We start from the raw sequence: 20,568 nt of genomic DNA on the forward strand, positions 1-20,568 counted from the left end.
GTGAAGATACAGAATAGAAGGTGACGGAGATGAGGTGTGGGCAGCAAGGCTGAAGCTGGCACCCTGCTCTGGGTGCAGAGCCAGTGAGGGGACTTGGTGGGAGGGCTCTGGGAGACCTTTGGGATCACTGTGAATGGGTCCAAATAAGCCTTGGGATCACTCGGCTGGGAGGAGGTGTGGAGGGGCCAGTGTATTAGAAAATGGCTTATGTGGACTCTGGAAATCAGCTTCTTTGCCCTAAAGAAATAAAAAAGGGAGAAATGTTAAATGCAGCACTAAGAGCTTTAGGGAAAATGTGGGAAATGGGGCTGGGGCTGAGGTGCTGTTGACAAGAGGATGCTAAGCATGAGAATGGGTTACTAATAGGAGTTATGGAATTTCCCAAAAGGGGGTAATTATCATCTGGTGGCAATGGAGTGATTTATTCATTTGACGTCTAATGCCACCATTCCCTGTCTCCTGAGCAACAGTGATACTCTCAATGCCCTATCTAGGAAGGAAGATATTAGGAACTAGTTGTTTGCTAAGCTCAAAATCTCTGTTGACCTTAAAACAACTTGCCTGAAAGAAAAATGACCTAGTGTATATTTACTATTGAATATAATTTTCCTTAGGACGTCTGCAAGCCTATTAAAGATTAATAGGGAATCTCATTTTAATGTGTTTCTGTTTAAAGCGAACTTGTGCAAGTGTAGGTTGTTAGCCTTTCAGAAAGCCATTCGCCTCCCCCTTCCCCACCCCCTCCCAGGGCTCTCAGAAACTAGGCTCCTTTAAGGAGTGGAAGGTAAATTAATATTCCGCAGAGTGGAACTTGGGACTTATGTACACAGAGATATTTAGCTCTTGTCTTTTGGGGACTGGAGAAAGTGGGGGGGGGTGTTTCACAAATTATTAAAATCAAGAGAACCCATGCCATTTTAATTTTGCATATTCTGAGAACCTCCGAAGAAGCAAAGTTTAACTGAAGAAGACCAGGTAGCATTAGGGATAATTTCCATAATTTACCTGTGTTTTTTCCCAAGCTCATTAGAGTTCAGTTCCTCTGACTATAAACATCAAGATGCTACGATGCCTACCTCAACACTTCCTCCTGAGGGTACAGACAGCACCTCCTTAAATGAACACAGGCTTGATGCTTCAATTGCAAGACCAGTAGAGGGTCCACAGGTAATGGCCTGTAGAATTGCTTAGACCTGTTTAGGGAGTATGATTTCGTTGGTCTATAAAACACATTGGGCTACTTGAGGATGTTTGAAGACTCACAGGAGAAATCTCTCTTTGGTCTTAATGGTGGGAATAAAGTTGATATTCATCATGACTTTCCTAAAAAAGTGGATCAATATCCTTAGGACAAAGCATTTCATATGCCAGGTTATTTGATGAATTCTAAGGGAATTCATCCAGCATAGTCATCTCTCCCTAGGATATCATAAGGTCTCAGGGTCAGTGTGGACCCCCTGAGCTGATCCAGAGAAGAAGAGAAGACACCAGCTGTGATGAGGTACTGTTCATCTAGGAATCAGGAATAGATGTGCCAGGTACATTTAACCCTACCAGGAACATTTTGAGGGACTTACTATCACTCAACCTGAGTGTATTAGGTGTGTTAGGCCATTCTTGCATTGCTATAAAGAGATAACCGGAGGCTGAGTAATTTATAAAGAAAAGAGGTTTAATGGCTCATGGTTCTACATGCTGTACAGGAAGCATGGTGCTGGCATTTGCTCAGCTTCTACAGAGGCCTCAGGAACCTTATAATCATGGCAGTAGGCAAAGGGAGTGCCAGCGTCTCACACAGCAAGAACTAGAGCAAGAGAGACAGTGGAGGAAGAGGTGCTACACACTTTTAAATAACTGATCTCCCGAGAACACTATCACAAGGACAGTACTAAGCCATGAGGGATCTGCCTCTGTGACCCAGACACCTCCCATTAGGCCCCATCTCCAACACTGGGAGTTCCATCTCAACGTGAGATTTGGAGGGGACGTCCAACCTATATCAAGTGGTGAAAGATGGAAGACAGGAACGAGAGAATTCTTTGAGAGTCCAAAAGTATTCCTCATGCAGACATGACACATGGTCAGAGCAGAAGCAAGAGAAAGTTGAGGGAGTTGCCACACACTTGTAAAGAATCAGGTCTCACAAGAACCTACTTGCTATCCAAGAGGATGGTACTAAACCATTCATAAGAAGTCCACCCCCGGGATCCAATCACCTCCCACCATTTCCCACCTCCAACACTGAGGATCATGTTTCAGCATGAGATTTGGGTGGGGACACACATCCAAACTATATCACTAGGCTTCAGAGAAGTTAAGATACTTGCCCAGAATGTCATGGCTACTAAGCAACTGAGCTGAAATTTAAGTCCTAGTGCATCTTGAAGTTCTGTATGAAAAACCCCTACCGTATACTGCTTTTTAGTAGTCTTTTAGTTTTCTCTTGGTGCTGTAACAAATTACCACAAACTTCAAACAACACACATTTATTCTCTTACTGATCTATAGGGTCAGAAGTCTGACACGGCTCTCACTGGGCTGAAATCAAGGTGTCATCAGGGCTGAGTTCTTTCTGGAGGCTGCAGGGGAGGATCCATTTCTTTACCTTTCCCCACGCAGGCTTGTGGCTCCTTCCTCCATTTTCAGAACCAGCAAGGGCCAGTAGAGTCTCACATGACATCACGATGACACCCTTACCTGCCTCCCTGTTCCACTTTTAAAGACTTGTGATTCTACTGGTCCTACCGGGAAAATCCAGGATACTCTCCCTACCTCAAGATCCATAACCATAATTACATCTGCAAAGTCCATTTTGCCATGAACAGTAATGGTCTCAGGTTTTAGGAATTCAGGTCCAGATGCCTTTGAGAGCCTACCCAAAGATAAGCTTTCTGCCTGCCACAAGCTGTTTTTCTTCTGAGCATCTATCTTGTTTTTAATTTGGGGAATATCATGAACTAGTTGTGGAACTAGTTATGAATATCTTAACCCCCTTCCCAGTGGTTGCTGGAAATCTCCAAGCCAAATATGTAGTTTTCATCTAGCCAGGGGCATGTGTACATTTTGTACTAGCTGAACTACTGCCTCTATCTTACCTTTCTGTGGCCCCCAATTCTCTCACTAATTTTTATATTTATTCTGCCACATCACAGCTATGTCTGAATGCACTTTAAAATTCCTTCTGAAGATAGGGTGTGCGTAAATAATTAAATGAAGCCATGGTGGGTGACCTTTGCAGCCCAGGGTTCCTGAGCAGTTGACATGGAGCCTCTTAGGGTTCCAGAATAAATATCAGGCAACTTCAGGCATTTACTTCTGAAGGTGGAGGTGCTGCCGAATTCTGCATGAAGCAAGTCCACACTGTGTTGGTCTAGAGTTTTAGGGTGTGGTTCTGCTGGTGAAAGATTGATTGAACATCTAGATTTCCATTTTTTCTTGTGGCCAAAAGCCACAAAACTGATTTCTAAAGTTTGCCTGCAGAAATATAAAAGACTTATTGGGTAAGGTTTACTCTTAAAGAGTTTCATCATATTTGTCACCTGCAGTTATCCCATTGAATATCGGAGAGCTTTACGATCCTTTCATCATCCAGAAAACTTTACATTTCTTTTCTTCTTCAATTTCTTCCCTTAGAAACAAGTACTACCAAAGCTGAAGCTAGGTTTTCTGCATGAATGGACGTAGCATAGTATGGATAATATAAAACAATTTTATTTGACTTCATGATGCAGCACAGGGTTGTTTGAGATCTTGCTGTGCTCCCATTACTACTTAGAATTTGCTTGTACCATGACCATCGGTTTGCACATTGGGAGAAATAGGTGGAGGGCGGTGGATTCCTGGCCAAAGGGCAGCTCGGGGACATCTGATCTGAGGCTGCTGAAAGCCCCTTCCAGGTTGGAATGGATTTTCTTGCCAACTACCATGACTTGCTTTTCAAATTTGCCAGGTAGAGAGTACCTGTCAAGCCCTGTCAGCTGCTCTGTCGATGTTGACTGATGGCTGTCAATGTTCATGCAAGGTGGCTTCGGGAGTGATGCCCAAAATTGATCAGATGCCAACCTAGACTTCCCTCAGGGGTCTACTGCAGTTTGATGCAATCAGAAAGGCTAAGGAAGCATCACCTCTGTGTCCTGCAGCCTGCTTTTGCTGAAACCTCAACCTGCAGAGATACCCAAGGCAGGACGCAGCGACCGTACAATGGGGGACTCCATCTGTATCCCCGGAACTTCTTTCTCAGCCCATGAAGCTTTGTTAGAGCCCCTGTGTGTTAGGCTCAGAGTGCAGTGACAGCAGCCTCCATGGCCCATGTGCTGGGCAAACTGTAAGGAGAACCCTTGCAGCCAAGAGCTGCCAAGGAGCCTGGCCAAGGAGCCAGAGGAGCAACAGTGATCGGGGAAGCCCCACGTATCAGGATGAGGCTGAGCAGGGATTTAAGGGGAGCAGGAATTGATCTGTACTTGTCCACAGGTGCCTTCCTGTCCCAGGAAACAAAGGCATTAGGAAAGGCTTGAAGGCTGCTTAGACCTTATGGTACTGTTTCTCACCAACATGTGGCCACAGTCTTGCTAAATTGCCATATGCTCATCAGTTGGCAAGGCTTTAATAATCCCACTACCAGTGGGAACCTGTGTTAAGGGACTGATGAACACAAGATGTGCAGAGCTTTGCATATCTGCACCTGGGATATGTGGACCTCCCCAGGGCCTTTGTGTCTCTACACTCAGTCCTAGGCAGGGAGAGAATCTCGGCTCAGCTCCGCAGCTCCTGAGCTCTGCAGCCTACTCCTAGGCAAATACTAGGCCTTTGCTCCAGGAAGCCAGATGCACAGCACAGAGAGAAATAGCAACACAAAATAACACCGCCTGCAAAATGTATTTAATACAGGCCCTGGTTTCCTGAAGGATGCTTTCCAGATGTGTGTTACAGCAGACTGTGAGAGAATGGGGGCTAAGGTAATTTTCTAAAAACAGAAAGAGGAAAAATATGTTTTGTGTCACTATACCAGACAATTACTGTTCCAGTGTTCTAGCCTTTTTATTCCTGGTCTAATATTAGCAGCATGTTTTTCTAATTGTTTTTTTCTGCAAAAAGTATTAGCAGTTTTAACAAACTTACTGATATTTGGTCCTTTTTAAAATATATCCTTTTGCTCTAAGTCCCTGGGAAAAAGTAGCTTTTCTTAAAGAGACTTTATTTTATGAGTTCATGTAATGGAGAGGCTTTGAGTAACACCACAGATTCCTCACTTCAGACTTCTCAAATTTGTTTTGGCCAAAGTTGATGCCTTTAGTTACATAGATGTAGCCTGTTGAAAGTATGTAATATAAGTGCCAGCAAAAGATAGACTAAGACATAGTACATGTTTCTCTTTATTGAGCTTGTTGTGTTTTTGCAGCAAAGGCTGAACATTAGAATGAACCAGGAATTGGGGAGAACATATGAAGGGATGGAAGTAAAAATTTTGGGGGCAACTGGTATATTCTGGGTTCTGGGTGGGAAGCTTTATATAATTGTCATTTAAGTCTCATAGCAGACGTTTAAAGTGACTCTACATAGCACCTGATATGGCACCATAGCACTGGTGCCATTTTCCAGGTAAGGAAACTGAGACTTGGGGAAGTTGAATAATTTGCTAAGATGTGAGAGGCTGCGTGAAAAGTGGAGCTGGGATTAGACACGAGATTGTGTCACTCCCAAGCCTGTGCACCATCTTATCTATCATACTTTCTTTCCTCTAACTGACCCACTGAGAAAGCTTTCAGAAACTAAATGGTTTGAACTGAAAGCCAAGACTTTGAAGCTCTGATGTCCACGTTGGGTTTAGAGAAAAACTCCAGTGACTTATACAAGTAGATTGATAAGGGGATCCTGTCCCAAAGTTCTGGGTTTCTCCTGAGTGGTCGATATGGTCTGGCTGTGTCCCCACCCAAATCTCATCTTGAATTGTAGCTTCCATAATTCCCATGTGTTGTGGGAGGGATCCGGTGGGAGATAATTGAATCATGGGGGCAGTTTCCCCCATACTCTTCTCATGGTAGTGAATAAGTCTCACGAGATCTGATGGTTTTATAAGGGGAAACCCCTTTCACTTGATTCTCAGTCTCTCTTGCCTGCCACCACATAAGATGTGCCTTTCACCTTCTGCCATGATTGTGAGACCTCCCCAGCCATGTGGAACTGTGAATGCATTAAACCTCTTTTTCTTTATAAATTACCCAGTCTCAGGTATGTCTTTCTCAGCAGCATAAAAACAGACTAATACAGTGATCAAGCCCTGCAGTGCTGTGCAGTCCCTGGTGGGGTACAACAGACTCATTTATAAAGGGGGGCCTGATTCACTGATAGACTCAGTACCCTCCTGTCCCATCTGCATCCTCTGGCCCCTGCTGTGCTCCTGCAATACATTCAAAGTGACTGTCACATCTCTAAGGCCAGCAGAACATTAGAAAGAACGATGTAGTCAATGGTGGCAGGGGAAAGCAGGTATACACTTGATGACTGTAATAAAATCCCAGAAAAATTTAAGTCAGCCTCCATGCTTCTACCCTCCAGAGCCATTTTGGGCGGTTGGCCGTTCCTGTTCCTGTGAATGTCATCTCTGGCCACCTGCCATGTGACTCTGAGCAAGGCTTAACCTCTTTGGCCCCCAGCTGTCTTGTATGTGAGACAAGGGATCCACTAGAAAAATCTTGTTCTCAAGACTCGAAGAAAACAAATCCCTTGACACTGAAATCATGAGTAACAGTAGGATGGAATATGGGTAAGAATAATAATGCTTTGAAAACAAGTGGGTTTTCCGCCCCTCTATGTTGCTTTGAGGATCTCATAGACTGTGTTTCTGAGATGGAAGGGAAAGCTAGGAGCTTAAACATAAAGCAACACATTCAGGAATTTTGGTTCATTAGAGTCAGGGCCTGGATCCCATTCAAGATCTTACAATTCTCAGTTGAAGGCTCAATTCCACCAACCACATGGCTTGTATCCAAGTATGGGATTTATTCTGGAAGAATATTTAAAGGATTATGATAATCCAGGATGAGTTAAATTGGGCATTACTGGTATGTTTTTACCTGTTTTCTATCATACTACTTTCCTAAACTTTCACAGAGAAAGTAGGTAAATAATTTTCTCCCCATTGTCAGAAGACCACCTGTTGGTGGTCTCATCTTCAAGATGAGATTTGGGTGGGGACACAGCCAGACCATATCGACCACTCAGGAGAAACCCAGAACTTTGGGACAGGATCCCCACCTGCTGTTTGAGACAAGTCTCCTAGATATTATTATCATTTTAATTTTTCTATTTCCAGTTAGCAGTGTACTTCCTTTAATATGATGCTTTCTGCATAAACCATGGTTTCTGGAGACTTCCTAAGGCCATCTTGGTATTTTGTCTGCCTTTTCCTCTTCTTTAAGGGTGGGAGATTTTCTTTTACTGAGAGCGATACATTTCTACATTAGTACCCATTCATTTCCTTTTCATTTTCTCAGAGAAAAACAATCAGAGCTCATCATTACTGTCGTCATGGAGATTTCATGTCTCCAGAAGAAATCCAGTTGAGGAGTTTCTTTGTTAATCCCATACTGGACATTTAAGCTTTCTTGTTTGTATTCCAGCAGCCCAGGCAGGGAAGCCATTGACATTGATTACAGTGTGATTCATAACCCAGGGTGGGCAGGGGGAAGTGTGCGCAAAAGGAGCTGTCCTGGGGCACTGGAGCTGTGCATACAGTAGGTGCTCAGGCAGCAGTCGGTGACTGGACAGAAGCAGCAGCCAGAGCTCTAACAACATGTCAGCATCTTGGCTGTCCACAGAATCATGAGCTCAACACAGCCACCGCCGGCCTCATTATCTTCCTGGGAAACCTGTCCTCCCCCACCTTTCCCACCAGAGGCCCACTGTCTGCTGAGCTGTCCTCGTCCCGATTCTGTTCTCGCCCCTCCGGTCTGCAGTCTTGACTTTCATTCTATTGATATCCACATTTCCGGGCATCCTCCTTTCTTTCTCCTCTTCCGGCCCTCAGTTCTTTGCTCTGGTTCAGGCTGCGGTCTCTTAGGGAACCATCCCTTCCCCTCCTGGCAATTTTCTTGCTCTTCCCATTGCTGCTGGAACAGTGAGGGCACAGAGTAGGTCTGAAGCATGTCTTTGCTAACAGTGGTGAGATCGAAGCGTCTTCCTAATGTGCAAATCTGATCATGTTACTTCTGGGTTTAAAATCCTTCAGTGGCTCCTACTGCTTTTAAGATAAAAACCTAAACCCTTGGATCATTCAAAGGCTTTCAAGACCTCATCAACATCTTTTCCCATCACTACCCATTTGCATCTTGTGGCCTGGGCATCCTGAGTGAGTGACCAGTGATGTTCTGGGCGATGCAGCTATTCAGTGCAGCGGTTGAGAATGATCTCCGGCTCTGGCATCAGATTGAATGTGGTCATGTTCCAGCTCCATCACAGAGCTCTACAACCTAGAAGGAGTTGCTTAAAGGCTCTGTGCCTCAGTTTCCTCATCTGTAAAATGGGCTTGATTGGAAGTATCACCTAATAAGGTTGTTGTGAGAATCCAATGTATGAATATATATCAAGTCGTTAAATCAGTACCTGGCATGTACAAATACTTCGTAGTTGTTATGCAAGTCTTATTATGAATGTGATTACTTTATACTTGGCTACTTCCTTCTGTCTGGAATACCCTACTCTATCTTTAACCAATTCTACCCATCCTTTAAGTCTCAATCCCAATATCAGAGCTTCTTAGAAACCAGCTTCTGCAGCTGTGTAATAGTAAAACCTTAAGTGGTAGACTCAGAATGTATGACTTTAAATCCTCGTTCCGCTACTCACTCTTTTATTCTAGTCTAACTTCACTAAGCCTTGGTTTCCTTGTCTATAGAATTAGGATAATAAAATAATAATACCAATTATTTTGCTGTCATAAAAAGTAAGTTTGTAAAGATATACCTAACATGTACTGAACACTTCATTCATGCTAGGTATTGTTTTTTGTTAGCAGCCATTCATTCTTACCTTTTTACTTGTTTTTCTTGGCACCTAGATTGCAGATTATATAAGTTCAAGGACAGGGTCTTTTGCATCATTTTATCTTGGCACTTGACACATCAGTCAGTGGGATGCACAGGAATCCACTGTTGTGTCAATCCATGTGACTATTTGCATGCATAATTTAGGAGATGTTAGAGGATTATGATGGTAGGAGAAGAAGATGTTGGGAAGGAAGGATGTTTTAGTGGGATGGGGGAGTGGAGCTGTTTTCTTTCTTTGGAAAGTACTGAAGAGCGGAGGTTAATTGCTATTGCCCTATTTCATTTGGCACAAGGGTGACTGGTGATGGGAGAGGAAGCCTGTCTGAGAAGGGCTGGGACTCAACTGGAGACATGATGCATGCATTATCAGTGAGATTTACTAACATCATACTAGTTCTTAAATAGAGTCATGCCAGTAAATATTTAACAACCGGTGCTCCAAGAACAACACAAAGCCCTGATTTATAGTGTTTGCTGGTTACTGTGGTGTAAATCCCCCAACCATGGCCACTCTCAAGCTGCCACTGCACTGTTATTAACCAACCTGCAAAATTCCTGAAATTGTACCAGTTCACCAGTGATGAGCTGGCCCCAGCATAGCGCTGTATAAACTTCTTACTTCAGTGTTTCCATCTGTAACATGTGAATCCTATAATGTGAGCATCCTGTCTCCAAGTATAGCTGCCAGGGGGAGGTGGTCAAATGTGATGAAACGTGGAAATGTTAGTGTTTTAACAGTGCTGCATGTGCTCACCCTTACATGGAAACTCTCTTCCCATCCACTGGCTGTGTGTCATAAGGCCAGGATATGTGCCGATGATCTCTCAAAAAGCAGCCTGTCCAGAGTTCTGCTCAGAGCAGTATATTTTGTTTTATCCTCCCAATCGGGGCTATGCTTTCTGCAGCAGACTGACTCAATTAGCCTTTCATTCCAGAGTCCAATTGTGAGTCAATTCCGAGGTTGTTAAGCAAAATGAGTCTGGTGGCATTAGTCTCTCACTGAAGGACAGTAATCCTCATCACAGTGTTGTTCAGTTAATAGTCTGCTGGAGAGACTGTGAGAAGCAGGAGATGTGGAGACGGAGCGACCTTTTGTCTATCTCTGGGGAACAAGCCGGGAGCATGGGACTGCCAGGTCAGAGAGCTGTTCAGCAGCCAGGTTGTGTGTAGAACCGGAGCCCCAGCTGCCTGAACATGCAGTTGGCCTTTGCAAAGTTAGAAACCCAGTGCCACTAGATCATTAACTTTCATGACCAGGAAAATTCTTTTGAAATTAACGCTCAATCCAAGCTGGATGCCATTGGAGCCAGTTGAGTAAGCCCGAGCCATCTTTAGGGATTTCCTCTGAAAAATAAATCCTTTAGCCAGGCTACAGAAAATGGGCAGGTTTTATATCTTTCAGTGTGTTCCATTAAAGTCAGGAAACACCAGCGAGGCACGGACTGTGGCTGCCACTCAGGCGCGTACACATGCGCACACCCCAGCCACATTCGGAGGATTTTGCCAAGGCACTTAGCTTTGGCACATGGCCATTTGGGGAGCCTTATACAGGAGCTCTCTGAGGAGTGTCAGGTGCTGTGCAAAGGAAATGAAGCAGACCTCCAGCCTCTGCCCCGGGCATTCACCGCAATGGAGTCAGGCCCCCAGAACATAGAGAGCACAGAAGATAGGCTCAGATAGGGAAGCTTGGGCAAGCCTTGTTTACAAGGGTTCAAGGAGAGAACCCCACACGAACATGGCTTTGCAGCGTACTGTGGACTTGGATAATTTCATCAGGTCTTTGAATGCCCTTTCTAGTTAAAATTGCAGGAGATGGATGTGTAACGTGCTTCCTGTGGGCCTCTTAGAAACCTTTGTGATCCCTACACATCCTACCCGTCTTGGTTCCACCCAACCAAGCTTGTTTATGTCATACACAGCGTGCCAAGAAAATACAGCCTCTTAGGTGGAAAGAAGTAAAACAGCTCTGGGTGTGTCGACATCCAGTTCTGGGGTGAACTGAAGACAGAAGAAAACTGAGACAGCCTCCCATTGTCTCCCATAATTGCCAGATAATTTAAATTCTTGTGAAGTCCATTGTGTTCTTCCATAGAAACAGAGCAGTTGTCTGCAGAGATGACCTCAGAGGTGGCCAAGCTCTCATTCCGGATTTCTCCAACAATGTCCTCTTCAGACTGAAAAACAGCCAGTTGGCCACAGAGAGCCCTCTTCTCCCCAGACCAGCGTGTCTGAGGCTTCTGTCACCTTCTGGGCCGCTGCATCTTCACTGCCACCCAGGGCTTCTGTGTGGACTGCGACGGCCCCTGGAGAGATTCCACCGTGCAGGCAGCTGTTGCATCTTGCAGCGGCCTCTCCAGGCACAGCCTTGACCACAGGCCCACCCGCCCAGAGCAAGCCTCTCTGTCCCTCTTTCCTTCCCCTTCTGTTCCCCAAAGGCAGGCTCCTCCTCAGTGCCACTCGGCTGGAATAAATCACTACCCCTGGGCTGGTGGATGAGAGGTGACTTACAAGACAGAAACACACATTCTTAAAGCCAGTAGGAATTAGAGGAGCAGATGGGCTGTAGAATCCTATTTTGACGCCAGGGACGTGTTTCTGTATAAAGTAAATATTTTCCTAATGTGGCTCTCCGGTGAGTGCGTGAAGAAGCATATTTCCTAAAGATGCAAATAAGTCTAGTCAGAAATAAATATTGAATGGAAACTTCAAAGCCTCTAGATTCCTCCAGTTATAGGCCCTGAAGACTTCTATCTGAATAAACAGAGACACACAGGTGGGCGAGGGCTGGGGAAAGGAACATTAGGTGGTTGAATGAGAAAGGATGCCAACAGTTTCTTAGCTCACGTTTTCTATGTGTTTTGTGTGTATGTGTGTGTGCGAGTGTGCAGAGAAAGGCATATCAACAAAGGAATAAAGAAAACATGTCTGTCCAGAGGCTTAGGATGTTTTAAACCACATTTCCACTGCCCCCCACCCTTTTCTTCCTATTGTAGATCTCGCCTTGCGGATTTTTTTACCAACTGCCAGCCAGAGTCAAGGTCTGTCAGCAGCTGTCTAAAGGAAAACTATGCTGACTGCCTCCTCGCCTACTCGGGGCTTATTGGTAAGATCCGGGAGAAGCAGGATGGGAGAAGAGTGTGGTTTGCAAATAGCTGCGTTCTTTCCATTGCACCCTGCTGATGTCTGCAGAAGTGAAAATCTCACCGTAACCTCTGGGATGGGGTTTGGCTGTTAAATCCTTGAGGACATGCCTGTAAAAAAAAAAAAAAAAAAAGAAGAAGAAGAAAAGAAAAAAATGAGATAATGGATGCGCAAAAGGCAGAGGCAGGAAGCGGGGATTATTAAGGAGTGGGGAGGCTATGACTGCTCAGACGGGCGAGGCGTCTCAGTTGGGAAACTGACCACGCAGAACAAAAGCGGAGAAAAAAGCGCTTGGTTATGGAAGAAGAAAGTGAGTCAAACAAAGTTAATTGAATTAGGGAACTTTGGAGAAAGGGAAGTCATTCAGGGTAGGGAAATCAAAAAGGCTGTTTCCCAGAAACGGCCCTTTGGAAATAAAAACCCTAAATACAGAAGCCCTGCTTGCTGTTAATGTTCTTGGTAATTCAACACCCAGTGCGCAGAGGGTGATTTAGGCTAAATTTTTTTTCCTGAAAACAGACATAGCAGAAACAGTATTTTCTGTCTTTCAAGACCCAAGACTTTAGAAGAACCATGTTCTCAGCATTCTGAGCAGTGTGATTACACATGACCACCGTGAGACAGAGGGGAAGCAAACTTGGACCCCTGGATACCAGGGCTGTCAGGGGGAAGGCAGGTGTCCCAGGTACCAGGGACAGCAGAAGCCTTGGTGGCAGGGCTCCTCTCAACTGGCATTTGAGAAGGAACACGCAGTGAAGGCTATGGAAGGGTGAGGAAAATCACAGTTGTCAGAAGCACAGTGGCTCAGCCAGGGTGTGTGTTCCTGCCGGCTGTCTGTGTCAGGGTCACACACGTCACCAGCAGGAAGAACCTACCCTGAGAATGACAGCACAGACTACATTGTTTGTCACCAGAGCATCTTCAGCAGGCAGCTTTGGGAAAATCAGCAACAGTACTTAATGCAGGGATAGGACAGGTTCCTGGTACACTCTTTACTCCCAACTTTTTGGGAGGATACCTGCCCTGCTGTGGGTAACAGCTTTCCCTGGATTCCCAAGTATTTTCTATTTTTATTGATTGGGCCAATGAGTGTACCTTCTTTAAGCCAATACTCCAAACTTGCATTCACTCTCTCCTTTTCCTAAGTTCATCTCTACTAGGGATTACTTACCAACTATGGAACTGCAGAAATAACAAAAGTAGTCAAAGCATTCTCATTGTAAAAAGTGTTTTTAAAATACAGAGAAGCCCACAGAAGAAAATGTTGAGTATCTCCAACTCAACTCTAGCTGAATCTGCTAACAGTGTCTACATCTTATGGACATAAGATGTAATAGGTGGTCAGTAATCCGCAGGATATATTTGGTTCACAAACAAAAGCAATTTTTTTCCAAGCTCCTCTAAGTCAATGGATGTAGTCCCTGTTAACACTTCAGTCAGTGCCCTTCCCAGATGTACCTGCTCCTTAACCCCTTTAGGAGGGGCCAAGGCCAGGTACTGCCAGCATTTCCGTGAAGTTATTCCTAGACTTGGCAAACCCTTACACACCTAAGGATGGTGAATGGAGGACCCAATGGCAGAGGCAATGCATTGCATAGACCAAAATGTCTTTTACTCTTGGGTCTGGATCTCTTTCTCCAAGTTCTTTCTGTACAAGGCTTATTCCTACTTCTTCCATATATGCCAGGGGCCCACCGTGGCACCAGGCATATCCAATGGCCTTAACCTCCTCCCCTAGTGTTTAGGGTACCAGTTCCTTTCTCAATCAAAGTTAGGAGTTCCCTGTATGCAGTAGGTTAAAATGTTTATCCCAAGGTATCATGCGGTATTATTTAGTTTAAGTCAGTAAAGAATATAGGGCAAAGACAGTATGCGCTTTACTCAGAGAAGTTTAGAACAAAATTATTTTTCTGTTATCCAAATACACCCTGCGGACTATTGACCACCTATTACTTCTTACATCCAGAAAATATATGAAAACAAAAGCCTTCTTGTCATCAGTGGGCATTGCCTGGTGTCAGCCACCCAGGAGAAGACAGTTGGTTTGGATTAAGTATAAATGCTTTGTGTGTTTGCGCCAGTGTAGAACTCATCAGAAATATCACGACAAGATGTAGGCAGGAGGGACCACCCAGCATTTCTGTTAGCACCATTGAGAGTCCACAGGCAAGACTCTAGGAGCCCTTGGCTTAGAGAATTTCCATTGTTTGTTTCCAGTTTTTTTCACAATGTGGAAGACTTTATTTAGATCAGCTGAGAAGACCCCATATATACGTATATACGTTCAGGGTGCGGGCTAACCACTAGGAAGCTTCTAGCTTCCCTATGTCACTCTAAAGAAACCATTTGCTTCTGGGAGAAGTGGACTCAAAGTCCTAAACAAAATTGTTTAAGATATGTAAACCCAGCTGTATCTATTTATGAAGATTAATGACATTTTTAAGAAAATGCAAGGGATTTGGCAACTCATGCATTCTCTAAGTTAATTCTTTCCTACTCCACGGCATCCATACCATTTGTGCACAAAAGAATACCCTAAGTGCAGCTCAAGGAGTTTTGTTATAATTTTTAAAGTAGATGTGTAAATTATTTTATGTGCTCAAGATAAATTGCTGAGAAAATGCACTGCTTAACATAATTTCTCACTCAGCAAACACAATGTTTGTAATTATCCATGGCGCATCTGCCGTCAGAGGAATATTGGTTTCTTTTTAGGCTCTGGAAAAGTATCATGGTACAACAATAAATTGCCTTGTTTTTATTCTTTTAGGCACAGTCATGACCCCCAACTACATAGACTCCAGTAGCCTCAGTGTGGCCCCATGGTGTGACTGCAGCAACAGTGGGAATGACCTAGAAGAGTGCTCGAAATTTTTGAATTTCTTCAAGGACAATACATGTCTTAGTGAGTTTGTAAAAAATAAGAAACAAATGAGGAAATGCGCTTTCTTCTCCGAGCTCCAGCTGTACCTCTTGTACCTTCTGCCTGTACCTCTTGTTTCTTGTGCCTGCTTCCTCTCTCTGTCTGTCTCTCTCCCTTTCCTCTTAGTCACTGATGGTAAATCCAGCTCCTTTTGTGGCCACCCCGTGTCATGCAGCAGGGAACCCAGCAAGTGATGAACTGGGTGCCGCTAAGACTGTGAATCCAAAGGCCTGAGAGAGCAAGAGATTCAAATAACTGAGGGTACATTATGTGGGAAAGAACGCTTCTACCCACAGATCAAATTTTGATCTTGGCAGCCTGCGGAGAGTCTGTTCCAAAGGTTCTTGAAACCTGGGCGGAATATACAATGTGAGAAGCTCAGACAAATTAGATGGGGATAGGCCTCCAAGGACTCTCTGAGAAAAATTAGAATGTTAACATCAATAGCCCCTTGGATGCTCAGGGCTGGCTCAGAGGAGAAGCAACAATTCTTGAGTAGGATAAACTGGCGATGCAGGCAGGAGGCTCGGGATGCCCGTTATCTCTGGAGGCGAGATAAGCACTGGGGAGGAGGGAGGGGGCTCCTGCTTGAAAGCAGAATCAGTTCTTATTGCAATGTCCTTTAGGCAGTTTTGGAAACATGTTTCCCAAAGGGACAGGGATAGAGGGAAATGGACGGTTGCGAACAATGGGCATTCATCAAACTCCAAAAGCACAGTGCCAGGACTCACATATATCCACCCAGATGTGCACGCCCTAGATGACGATCCAGCTGAGATACTTGAAAATTTCAACCCACTCTGTGGCAGCTACCATTTATTGGGTATCTTCTATGTGTTCAAACTCACTCTATAGCGAGTGTAAAATATACATTCTCATTTACTGTAATCTACACAAGAGTCCTCATAGACATAGGTGGTTTTATCCTGCCATACAGCTGAGTACAGCCTGGTAATTCACATAGGCCATGCATGCCAGAGTTAGGATCCAAAGTGCGAATCCTTTTGCAGCCCCCTGTGTCCTAAGGGCTTTGTTCACCCCGATGTTGAAGAGCCTGTTGGATGAGAACATAGGCCTGAACTTCAGGAACCAGGTTAGTCTGACTTCCTGGTGGGAGGGGTGGACTAAGTTTATAGGAATCAAGGCTCAGCCACCCACCCTTCTGCGAGCCCTGTCTTCAAGTGACAATTTCTCCATGATGCTTGGTTGGTAGCTAATAATTTACTGTGCCCACACACACACACAAAAGCTTTTGAGTGTTACTCTAAAACTTCCTCATCATTTACTTTGTTGAAAGTCATTTGCTTACTAGGCACTTCAAATAATGTGGCTGTAGTCAATTGCTTTGGTCCTCTTAAAAATAAAACAAGCTTTTGGATTCTTAAGAGAAATTCACACCCACAAAAGAAGTGTCAGGTATCGAGTAAGGAAACCTTCACTATGACATTGGGGCATACCAAGGAATCACAACTTGGACCTCTTGTTTGGTCTTGACCGAAAATGTGTGTGTGTGTGTGTGTGTGTGTGTGTTGTGTGTGTGTGTGTGTGTGTGTATTTCCTCTTTTTCACATCCCACAGTCTTCTGGCAGAATGCAAGTTTTAACAAAGATAAAGCAATGACGATGGAGGTCAGTGTAGGAAAAGATTTTGCTCACACTGGCTGGAAAACTTCTCCCTCACAAGGAAATTAAAGTTGTTCCTGCTGTATAACCTTTTTGATGAAGGAGAGAATAGTCTGATATCTCATTGTTAATGACTTTTCAATAAAAATAAATGCATTTTGTCTGCATCAGGGGCCAAAGACAGCCAGAATTTTCCACAGTCATTCCATTTCCACTGTGACTAGATGGGGCACAGAGCCCCAAAGACACAGGGCCATCAGTTCAATCTCTTGCAAGTAGAAGGACTTGCAATTTGTAGATTCCAGCCCAAATGTAGAAACTTAATTCCACTCCCCTCAGATTAGGCCTAACCTCTCCCAGATTTTCCTGTCATGAACACAACTCTAGCCAATTGTTTATGTCTAGTTTGGGGGAGGAAAGAGTTGTTTTTAAGCCATGTGCATGACAGATGTATGGGGAAGAGACCAATGGGATGGAGCTGAGGTTAGACATCAGTGGCCTTCACTGAGGTCTTTATTCAGATGGCACCTTCACCAGAAGGTCTTCCTGGATCCGTTTATCTAAGTACCAACTCCCTCTCCCTACTCAGTGCTTCTGGTGCTCCCTCGCTTCATTTTCTCCAAGCATTTCTCACTGCCTAATGTATTATATATTTCACTTATTTGCCTGCACAACCAGAATGTGACCTCCATGAGGGCATGGACTTTTATCTTTTGTTGCTGTTGTTGTTCACTACTGTGTGCCCCATGCATAGTTCAGTGCCTGGCACTTAGTAGATATTCTGTTAACATTTGAATGAATGACTGAGCAAGTAAACAACTGAACCACTGATTTGGCAAGGCAAACACACTGGGAAAAGCACAGGTAGTTGCAAGAAACTGAGTCTCTTGAATGTACATGTTTTAAGCAAAAGCAAGGGTAGCAGTGGTTCTTTTGGGCATTTAAGGGAACTGGTCCCTGTGCGCCTTTTTCTCTGCCTCACACTCATCAGTTAAGCCATGGAACATAGCTGGGAGCATAAAAAGCATTTACATTAATTTGAAGCTGTTTCTTACAGCCCCCAAAAACGTAAAGGTGCAGAAAACAAGCTTCCAATTTACTGAACTTAAAGGATAACAATTTTAGAACAAAATGTCACTTCTAAGAGGAAGATTAGGCTTAAATTATTCTGTCTTGTATATCAAAAAATGCCAACTAAGAGTCATATATTAACAATTTGCACATTCAGGTCCCAAATGGAGGAGTTTGGTTTTTTTATACAATGAATATGAGATTTAAAAAAAATCCTAAATCCAGGCCAAATCCCCAAAGACCTGATTAGAAACTGTTTTTTATTCATTTTGGGGAGGGGAACAACACACAACCAATTTACTCTTGCCGTAAAAACAATCTAATCCTATGAAATTGTAATAAGCTTTTAAAGTTTTACATTTTAAACTTTTCATTTAAGCAGGGCTGCTTCTAATTATGCAGATTTTGTTTGGAAGACTGGAGCAGAAAAGGAAAAAAATAATCTTACTTAAATGTTTACTAGATATTGATGAGATTTGGGGTAGATTTTTTTTTAAGAAACTGGTTCCATTTTGCCTGCCATATTAATGGGAATGCCATTGAATTGCCTCAGTCTCGTGATTAGGATTTTTTTTAAAAAGCACTAGTTTCCTTTTAATATAGAATATTGACAGAGCACAAGAATTTTCTTGGAAAATGGCACAGTTATGATCCCAAGTAACAGTACTGAGTCTGCGTTTCAAAGGGCTTGACTGATAGATATTTCAGGGCAAGGATCTTGCTCAGCACCTGGCACATAAATAGGAACATAATAAATATTCGTTGCATTCTGAGCATAGCTAAGTGTCCAGCTCAGGGTTTAATGACTGAATTGATTTTTGAACACCTGACCCCAAAGACTGGCTCTCAGTACGTATAGGGCAAATGGATGGATGCATTTTGTTCAGAAAAGTCCAATGCTATAATCAGAATTTCTAGTGTGCCTCTCTGGCTGTGTATATCCTGTCTGTTACATTTGCTGCTTGACTTTGAAATTGGATTTCCTCCTGTTTTACTGCAGAAAATGCAATTCAAGCCTTTGGCAATGGCTCCGATGTGACTGCATGGCAGCCAGCCCTCCCAGTACAGACCACCACTGCCACTACCACCACTGCCTTCCGGATCAAGAACAAGCCCCTGGGGCCAGCAGGGTCTGAGAATGAAATTCCCACTCACGTTTTGCCACCGTGTGCAAATTTACAGGTGAGAAATGCATCCCGATTCCTTGTTAGGACTCCCTTCCTGGTGTGGGAGAAACACGGGCAGACTCATTTTCTGAAGTGTATGCAGAGATGGATGACAAATGGTGCTCAGGTTTGAGTCTTAAAACTGCATTTTAAACACAACCAGTGAAGACTGTGATGTGTCTTATAGTGGAGAGAAAGTCAGACTATGGAACTGACTCTGTCATTTACTGGGAGTGTGGCTTGTTTCTGGCCTTACTTTCTTTACCTATAAAATGAATGCTCTGGGGAGATGCGTCTCTGAAGTTTTTGTGCGTGGGGTTGTCAAGTTGGCTTGGTTACATACTTATTATGCTGATTCTGTGTTCTCTGCAAAGCAGCAGCATAATAAAATGAAAGGAGCTCTTGAGTTTGACATCACCACATGGCATGGAGTATTTAACTGTCTCTAAAGGTAAACCAGAGACAGTGTTGCTGGTTAACTCCCATGCAGAGCTGTTGATGGGTTCGTTCTTCAGAAGCAAAAGCAAGTGCTCCTTGGCAGTAGGAAGAGCTACGAGGAGGCACAAGCTGCCCTGCAAACTCCCGCGTGTGGACACAGTCCAGTGAGAACGGTCAAGAATATTCTTTGGGGTTAATCCAGGTCTGCAAGGGCAGAACCACAGCAAGATAGAAGTGGTGATTTCCTGTCTTCGGTCAAAAGCAGTCTTTATCCTGCCTTTTTATTGATTTTTCATAGTAATGAGTACTCAGCTATTTGGCAAGACATTTCTTATTTGTATGTTCACAGGGTACCCTCACATTCTTTACCCCTTTGAGTGTTATCCTCCTGACGACTGCAGGAGAGATGCTATCACTACAGTATTGTAGCTTCTTTGGTTTGAGGACACAGGGGATCAGAGAAGGATCGCTTTTGCTCAAGTCTGCAGAGCTAATGCGTCACAGAGCCAGCAATGGAACCCAGGAGCCTCGTTCTTTCCATGATTTTTCCTGTATTTTGAGGGCAATGGTGACCACATGGTGACTTCTGCCTCCCGCTATGCTAGAGAAGGGGATGTTTGGTGGCCTTTGTACCAAGCACTGTGCTGTTGCCTCATGCTCATCACTGGAGCACATCGAGGCCCCCAGCCCCCATCAAGGGTCAGCCTCACTAGAAGTCTCACAAGATGCCTTCTTTCACCAAATATCACCTTGACCTACAACCCACTTCATTCCCTAGAAAGTGTCGGAAGCTGGTTTTGATTTCCTTGGTGTCTTAAGACCCCTCTTCATCTTGGATGTCCTCCATGCCATTCATCTGAGCTTGTGTGTCCTTCGTCCTCCTGGTTCTCCACCCCAGACACACAGTCTCAGAGACATTCACACAAAACACTAAGGAGAGGCCGATAAGGAAATGGCACAGCCCAAGGTCAACCAGATGTGCTTCATACTTCTAAAGCATTTCCTGGGCATTTACTCTCTCCAAAGCACTGTGCAGAGAAAGCCAGAGCCAGGAGGAGCTCTGGGAAATACTATGGCATGGAATTGCTCCATCCTGCAGCGAGGGCCTGAGTTTCTTTTTTTTTTTGAGACGGAGTCTCGCTCTGTCGCCCAGGCTGGAGTGC

At 44.2% G+C, this 20,568-nt stretch overlaps 1 protein-coding gene across 4 annotated transcripts in view; it reads left to right on the forward strand.

Moving 5' to 3' along the window:
- GFRA1 (GDNF family receptor alpha 1) overlaps nucleotides 1–20,568 on the forward strand; it is a 227,051-nt gene that overhangs the window by 175,125 nt on the left and 31,358 nt on the right. For all 4 annotated transcript variants that reach the window (XM_033181727.1, XM_033181704.1, XM_033181711.1 and 1 more), the window contains 3 exons: nucleotides 12,038–12,147; nucleotides 14,956–15,090; nucleotides 18,802–18,983. In XM_033181727.1, the coding sequence (XP_033037618.1) occupies nucleotides 12,038–12,147; nucleotides 14,956–15,090; nucleotides 18,802–18,983 (427 nt within the window). The remainder of the gene's footprint in view (nucleotides 1–12,037; nucleotides 12,148–14,955; nucleotides 15,091–18,801; nucleotides 18,984–20,568) is intronic.

The sequence above is a fragment of the Trachypithecus francoisi genome, unplaced genomic scaffold, assembly GCF_009764315.1.
Source record: "Trachypithecus francoisi isolate TF-2019V2 unplaced genomic scaffold, Tfra_2.0 Contig01579, whole genome shotgun sequence".
Lineage (NCBI taxonomy): Eukaryota > Metazoa > Chordata > Mammalia > Primates > Cercopithecidae > Trachypithecus > Trachypithecus francoisi.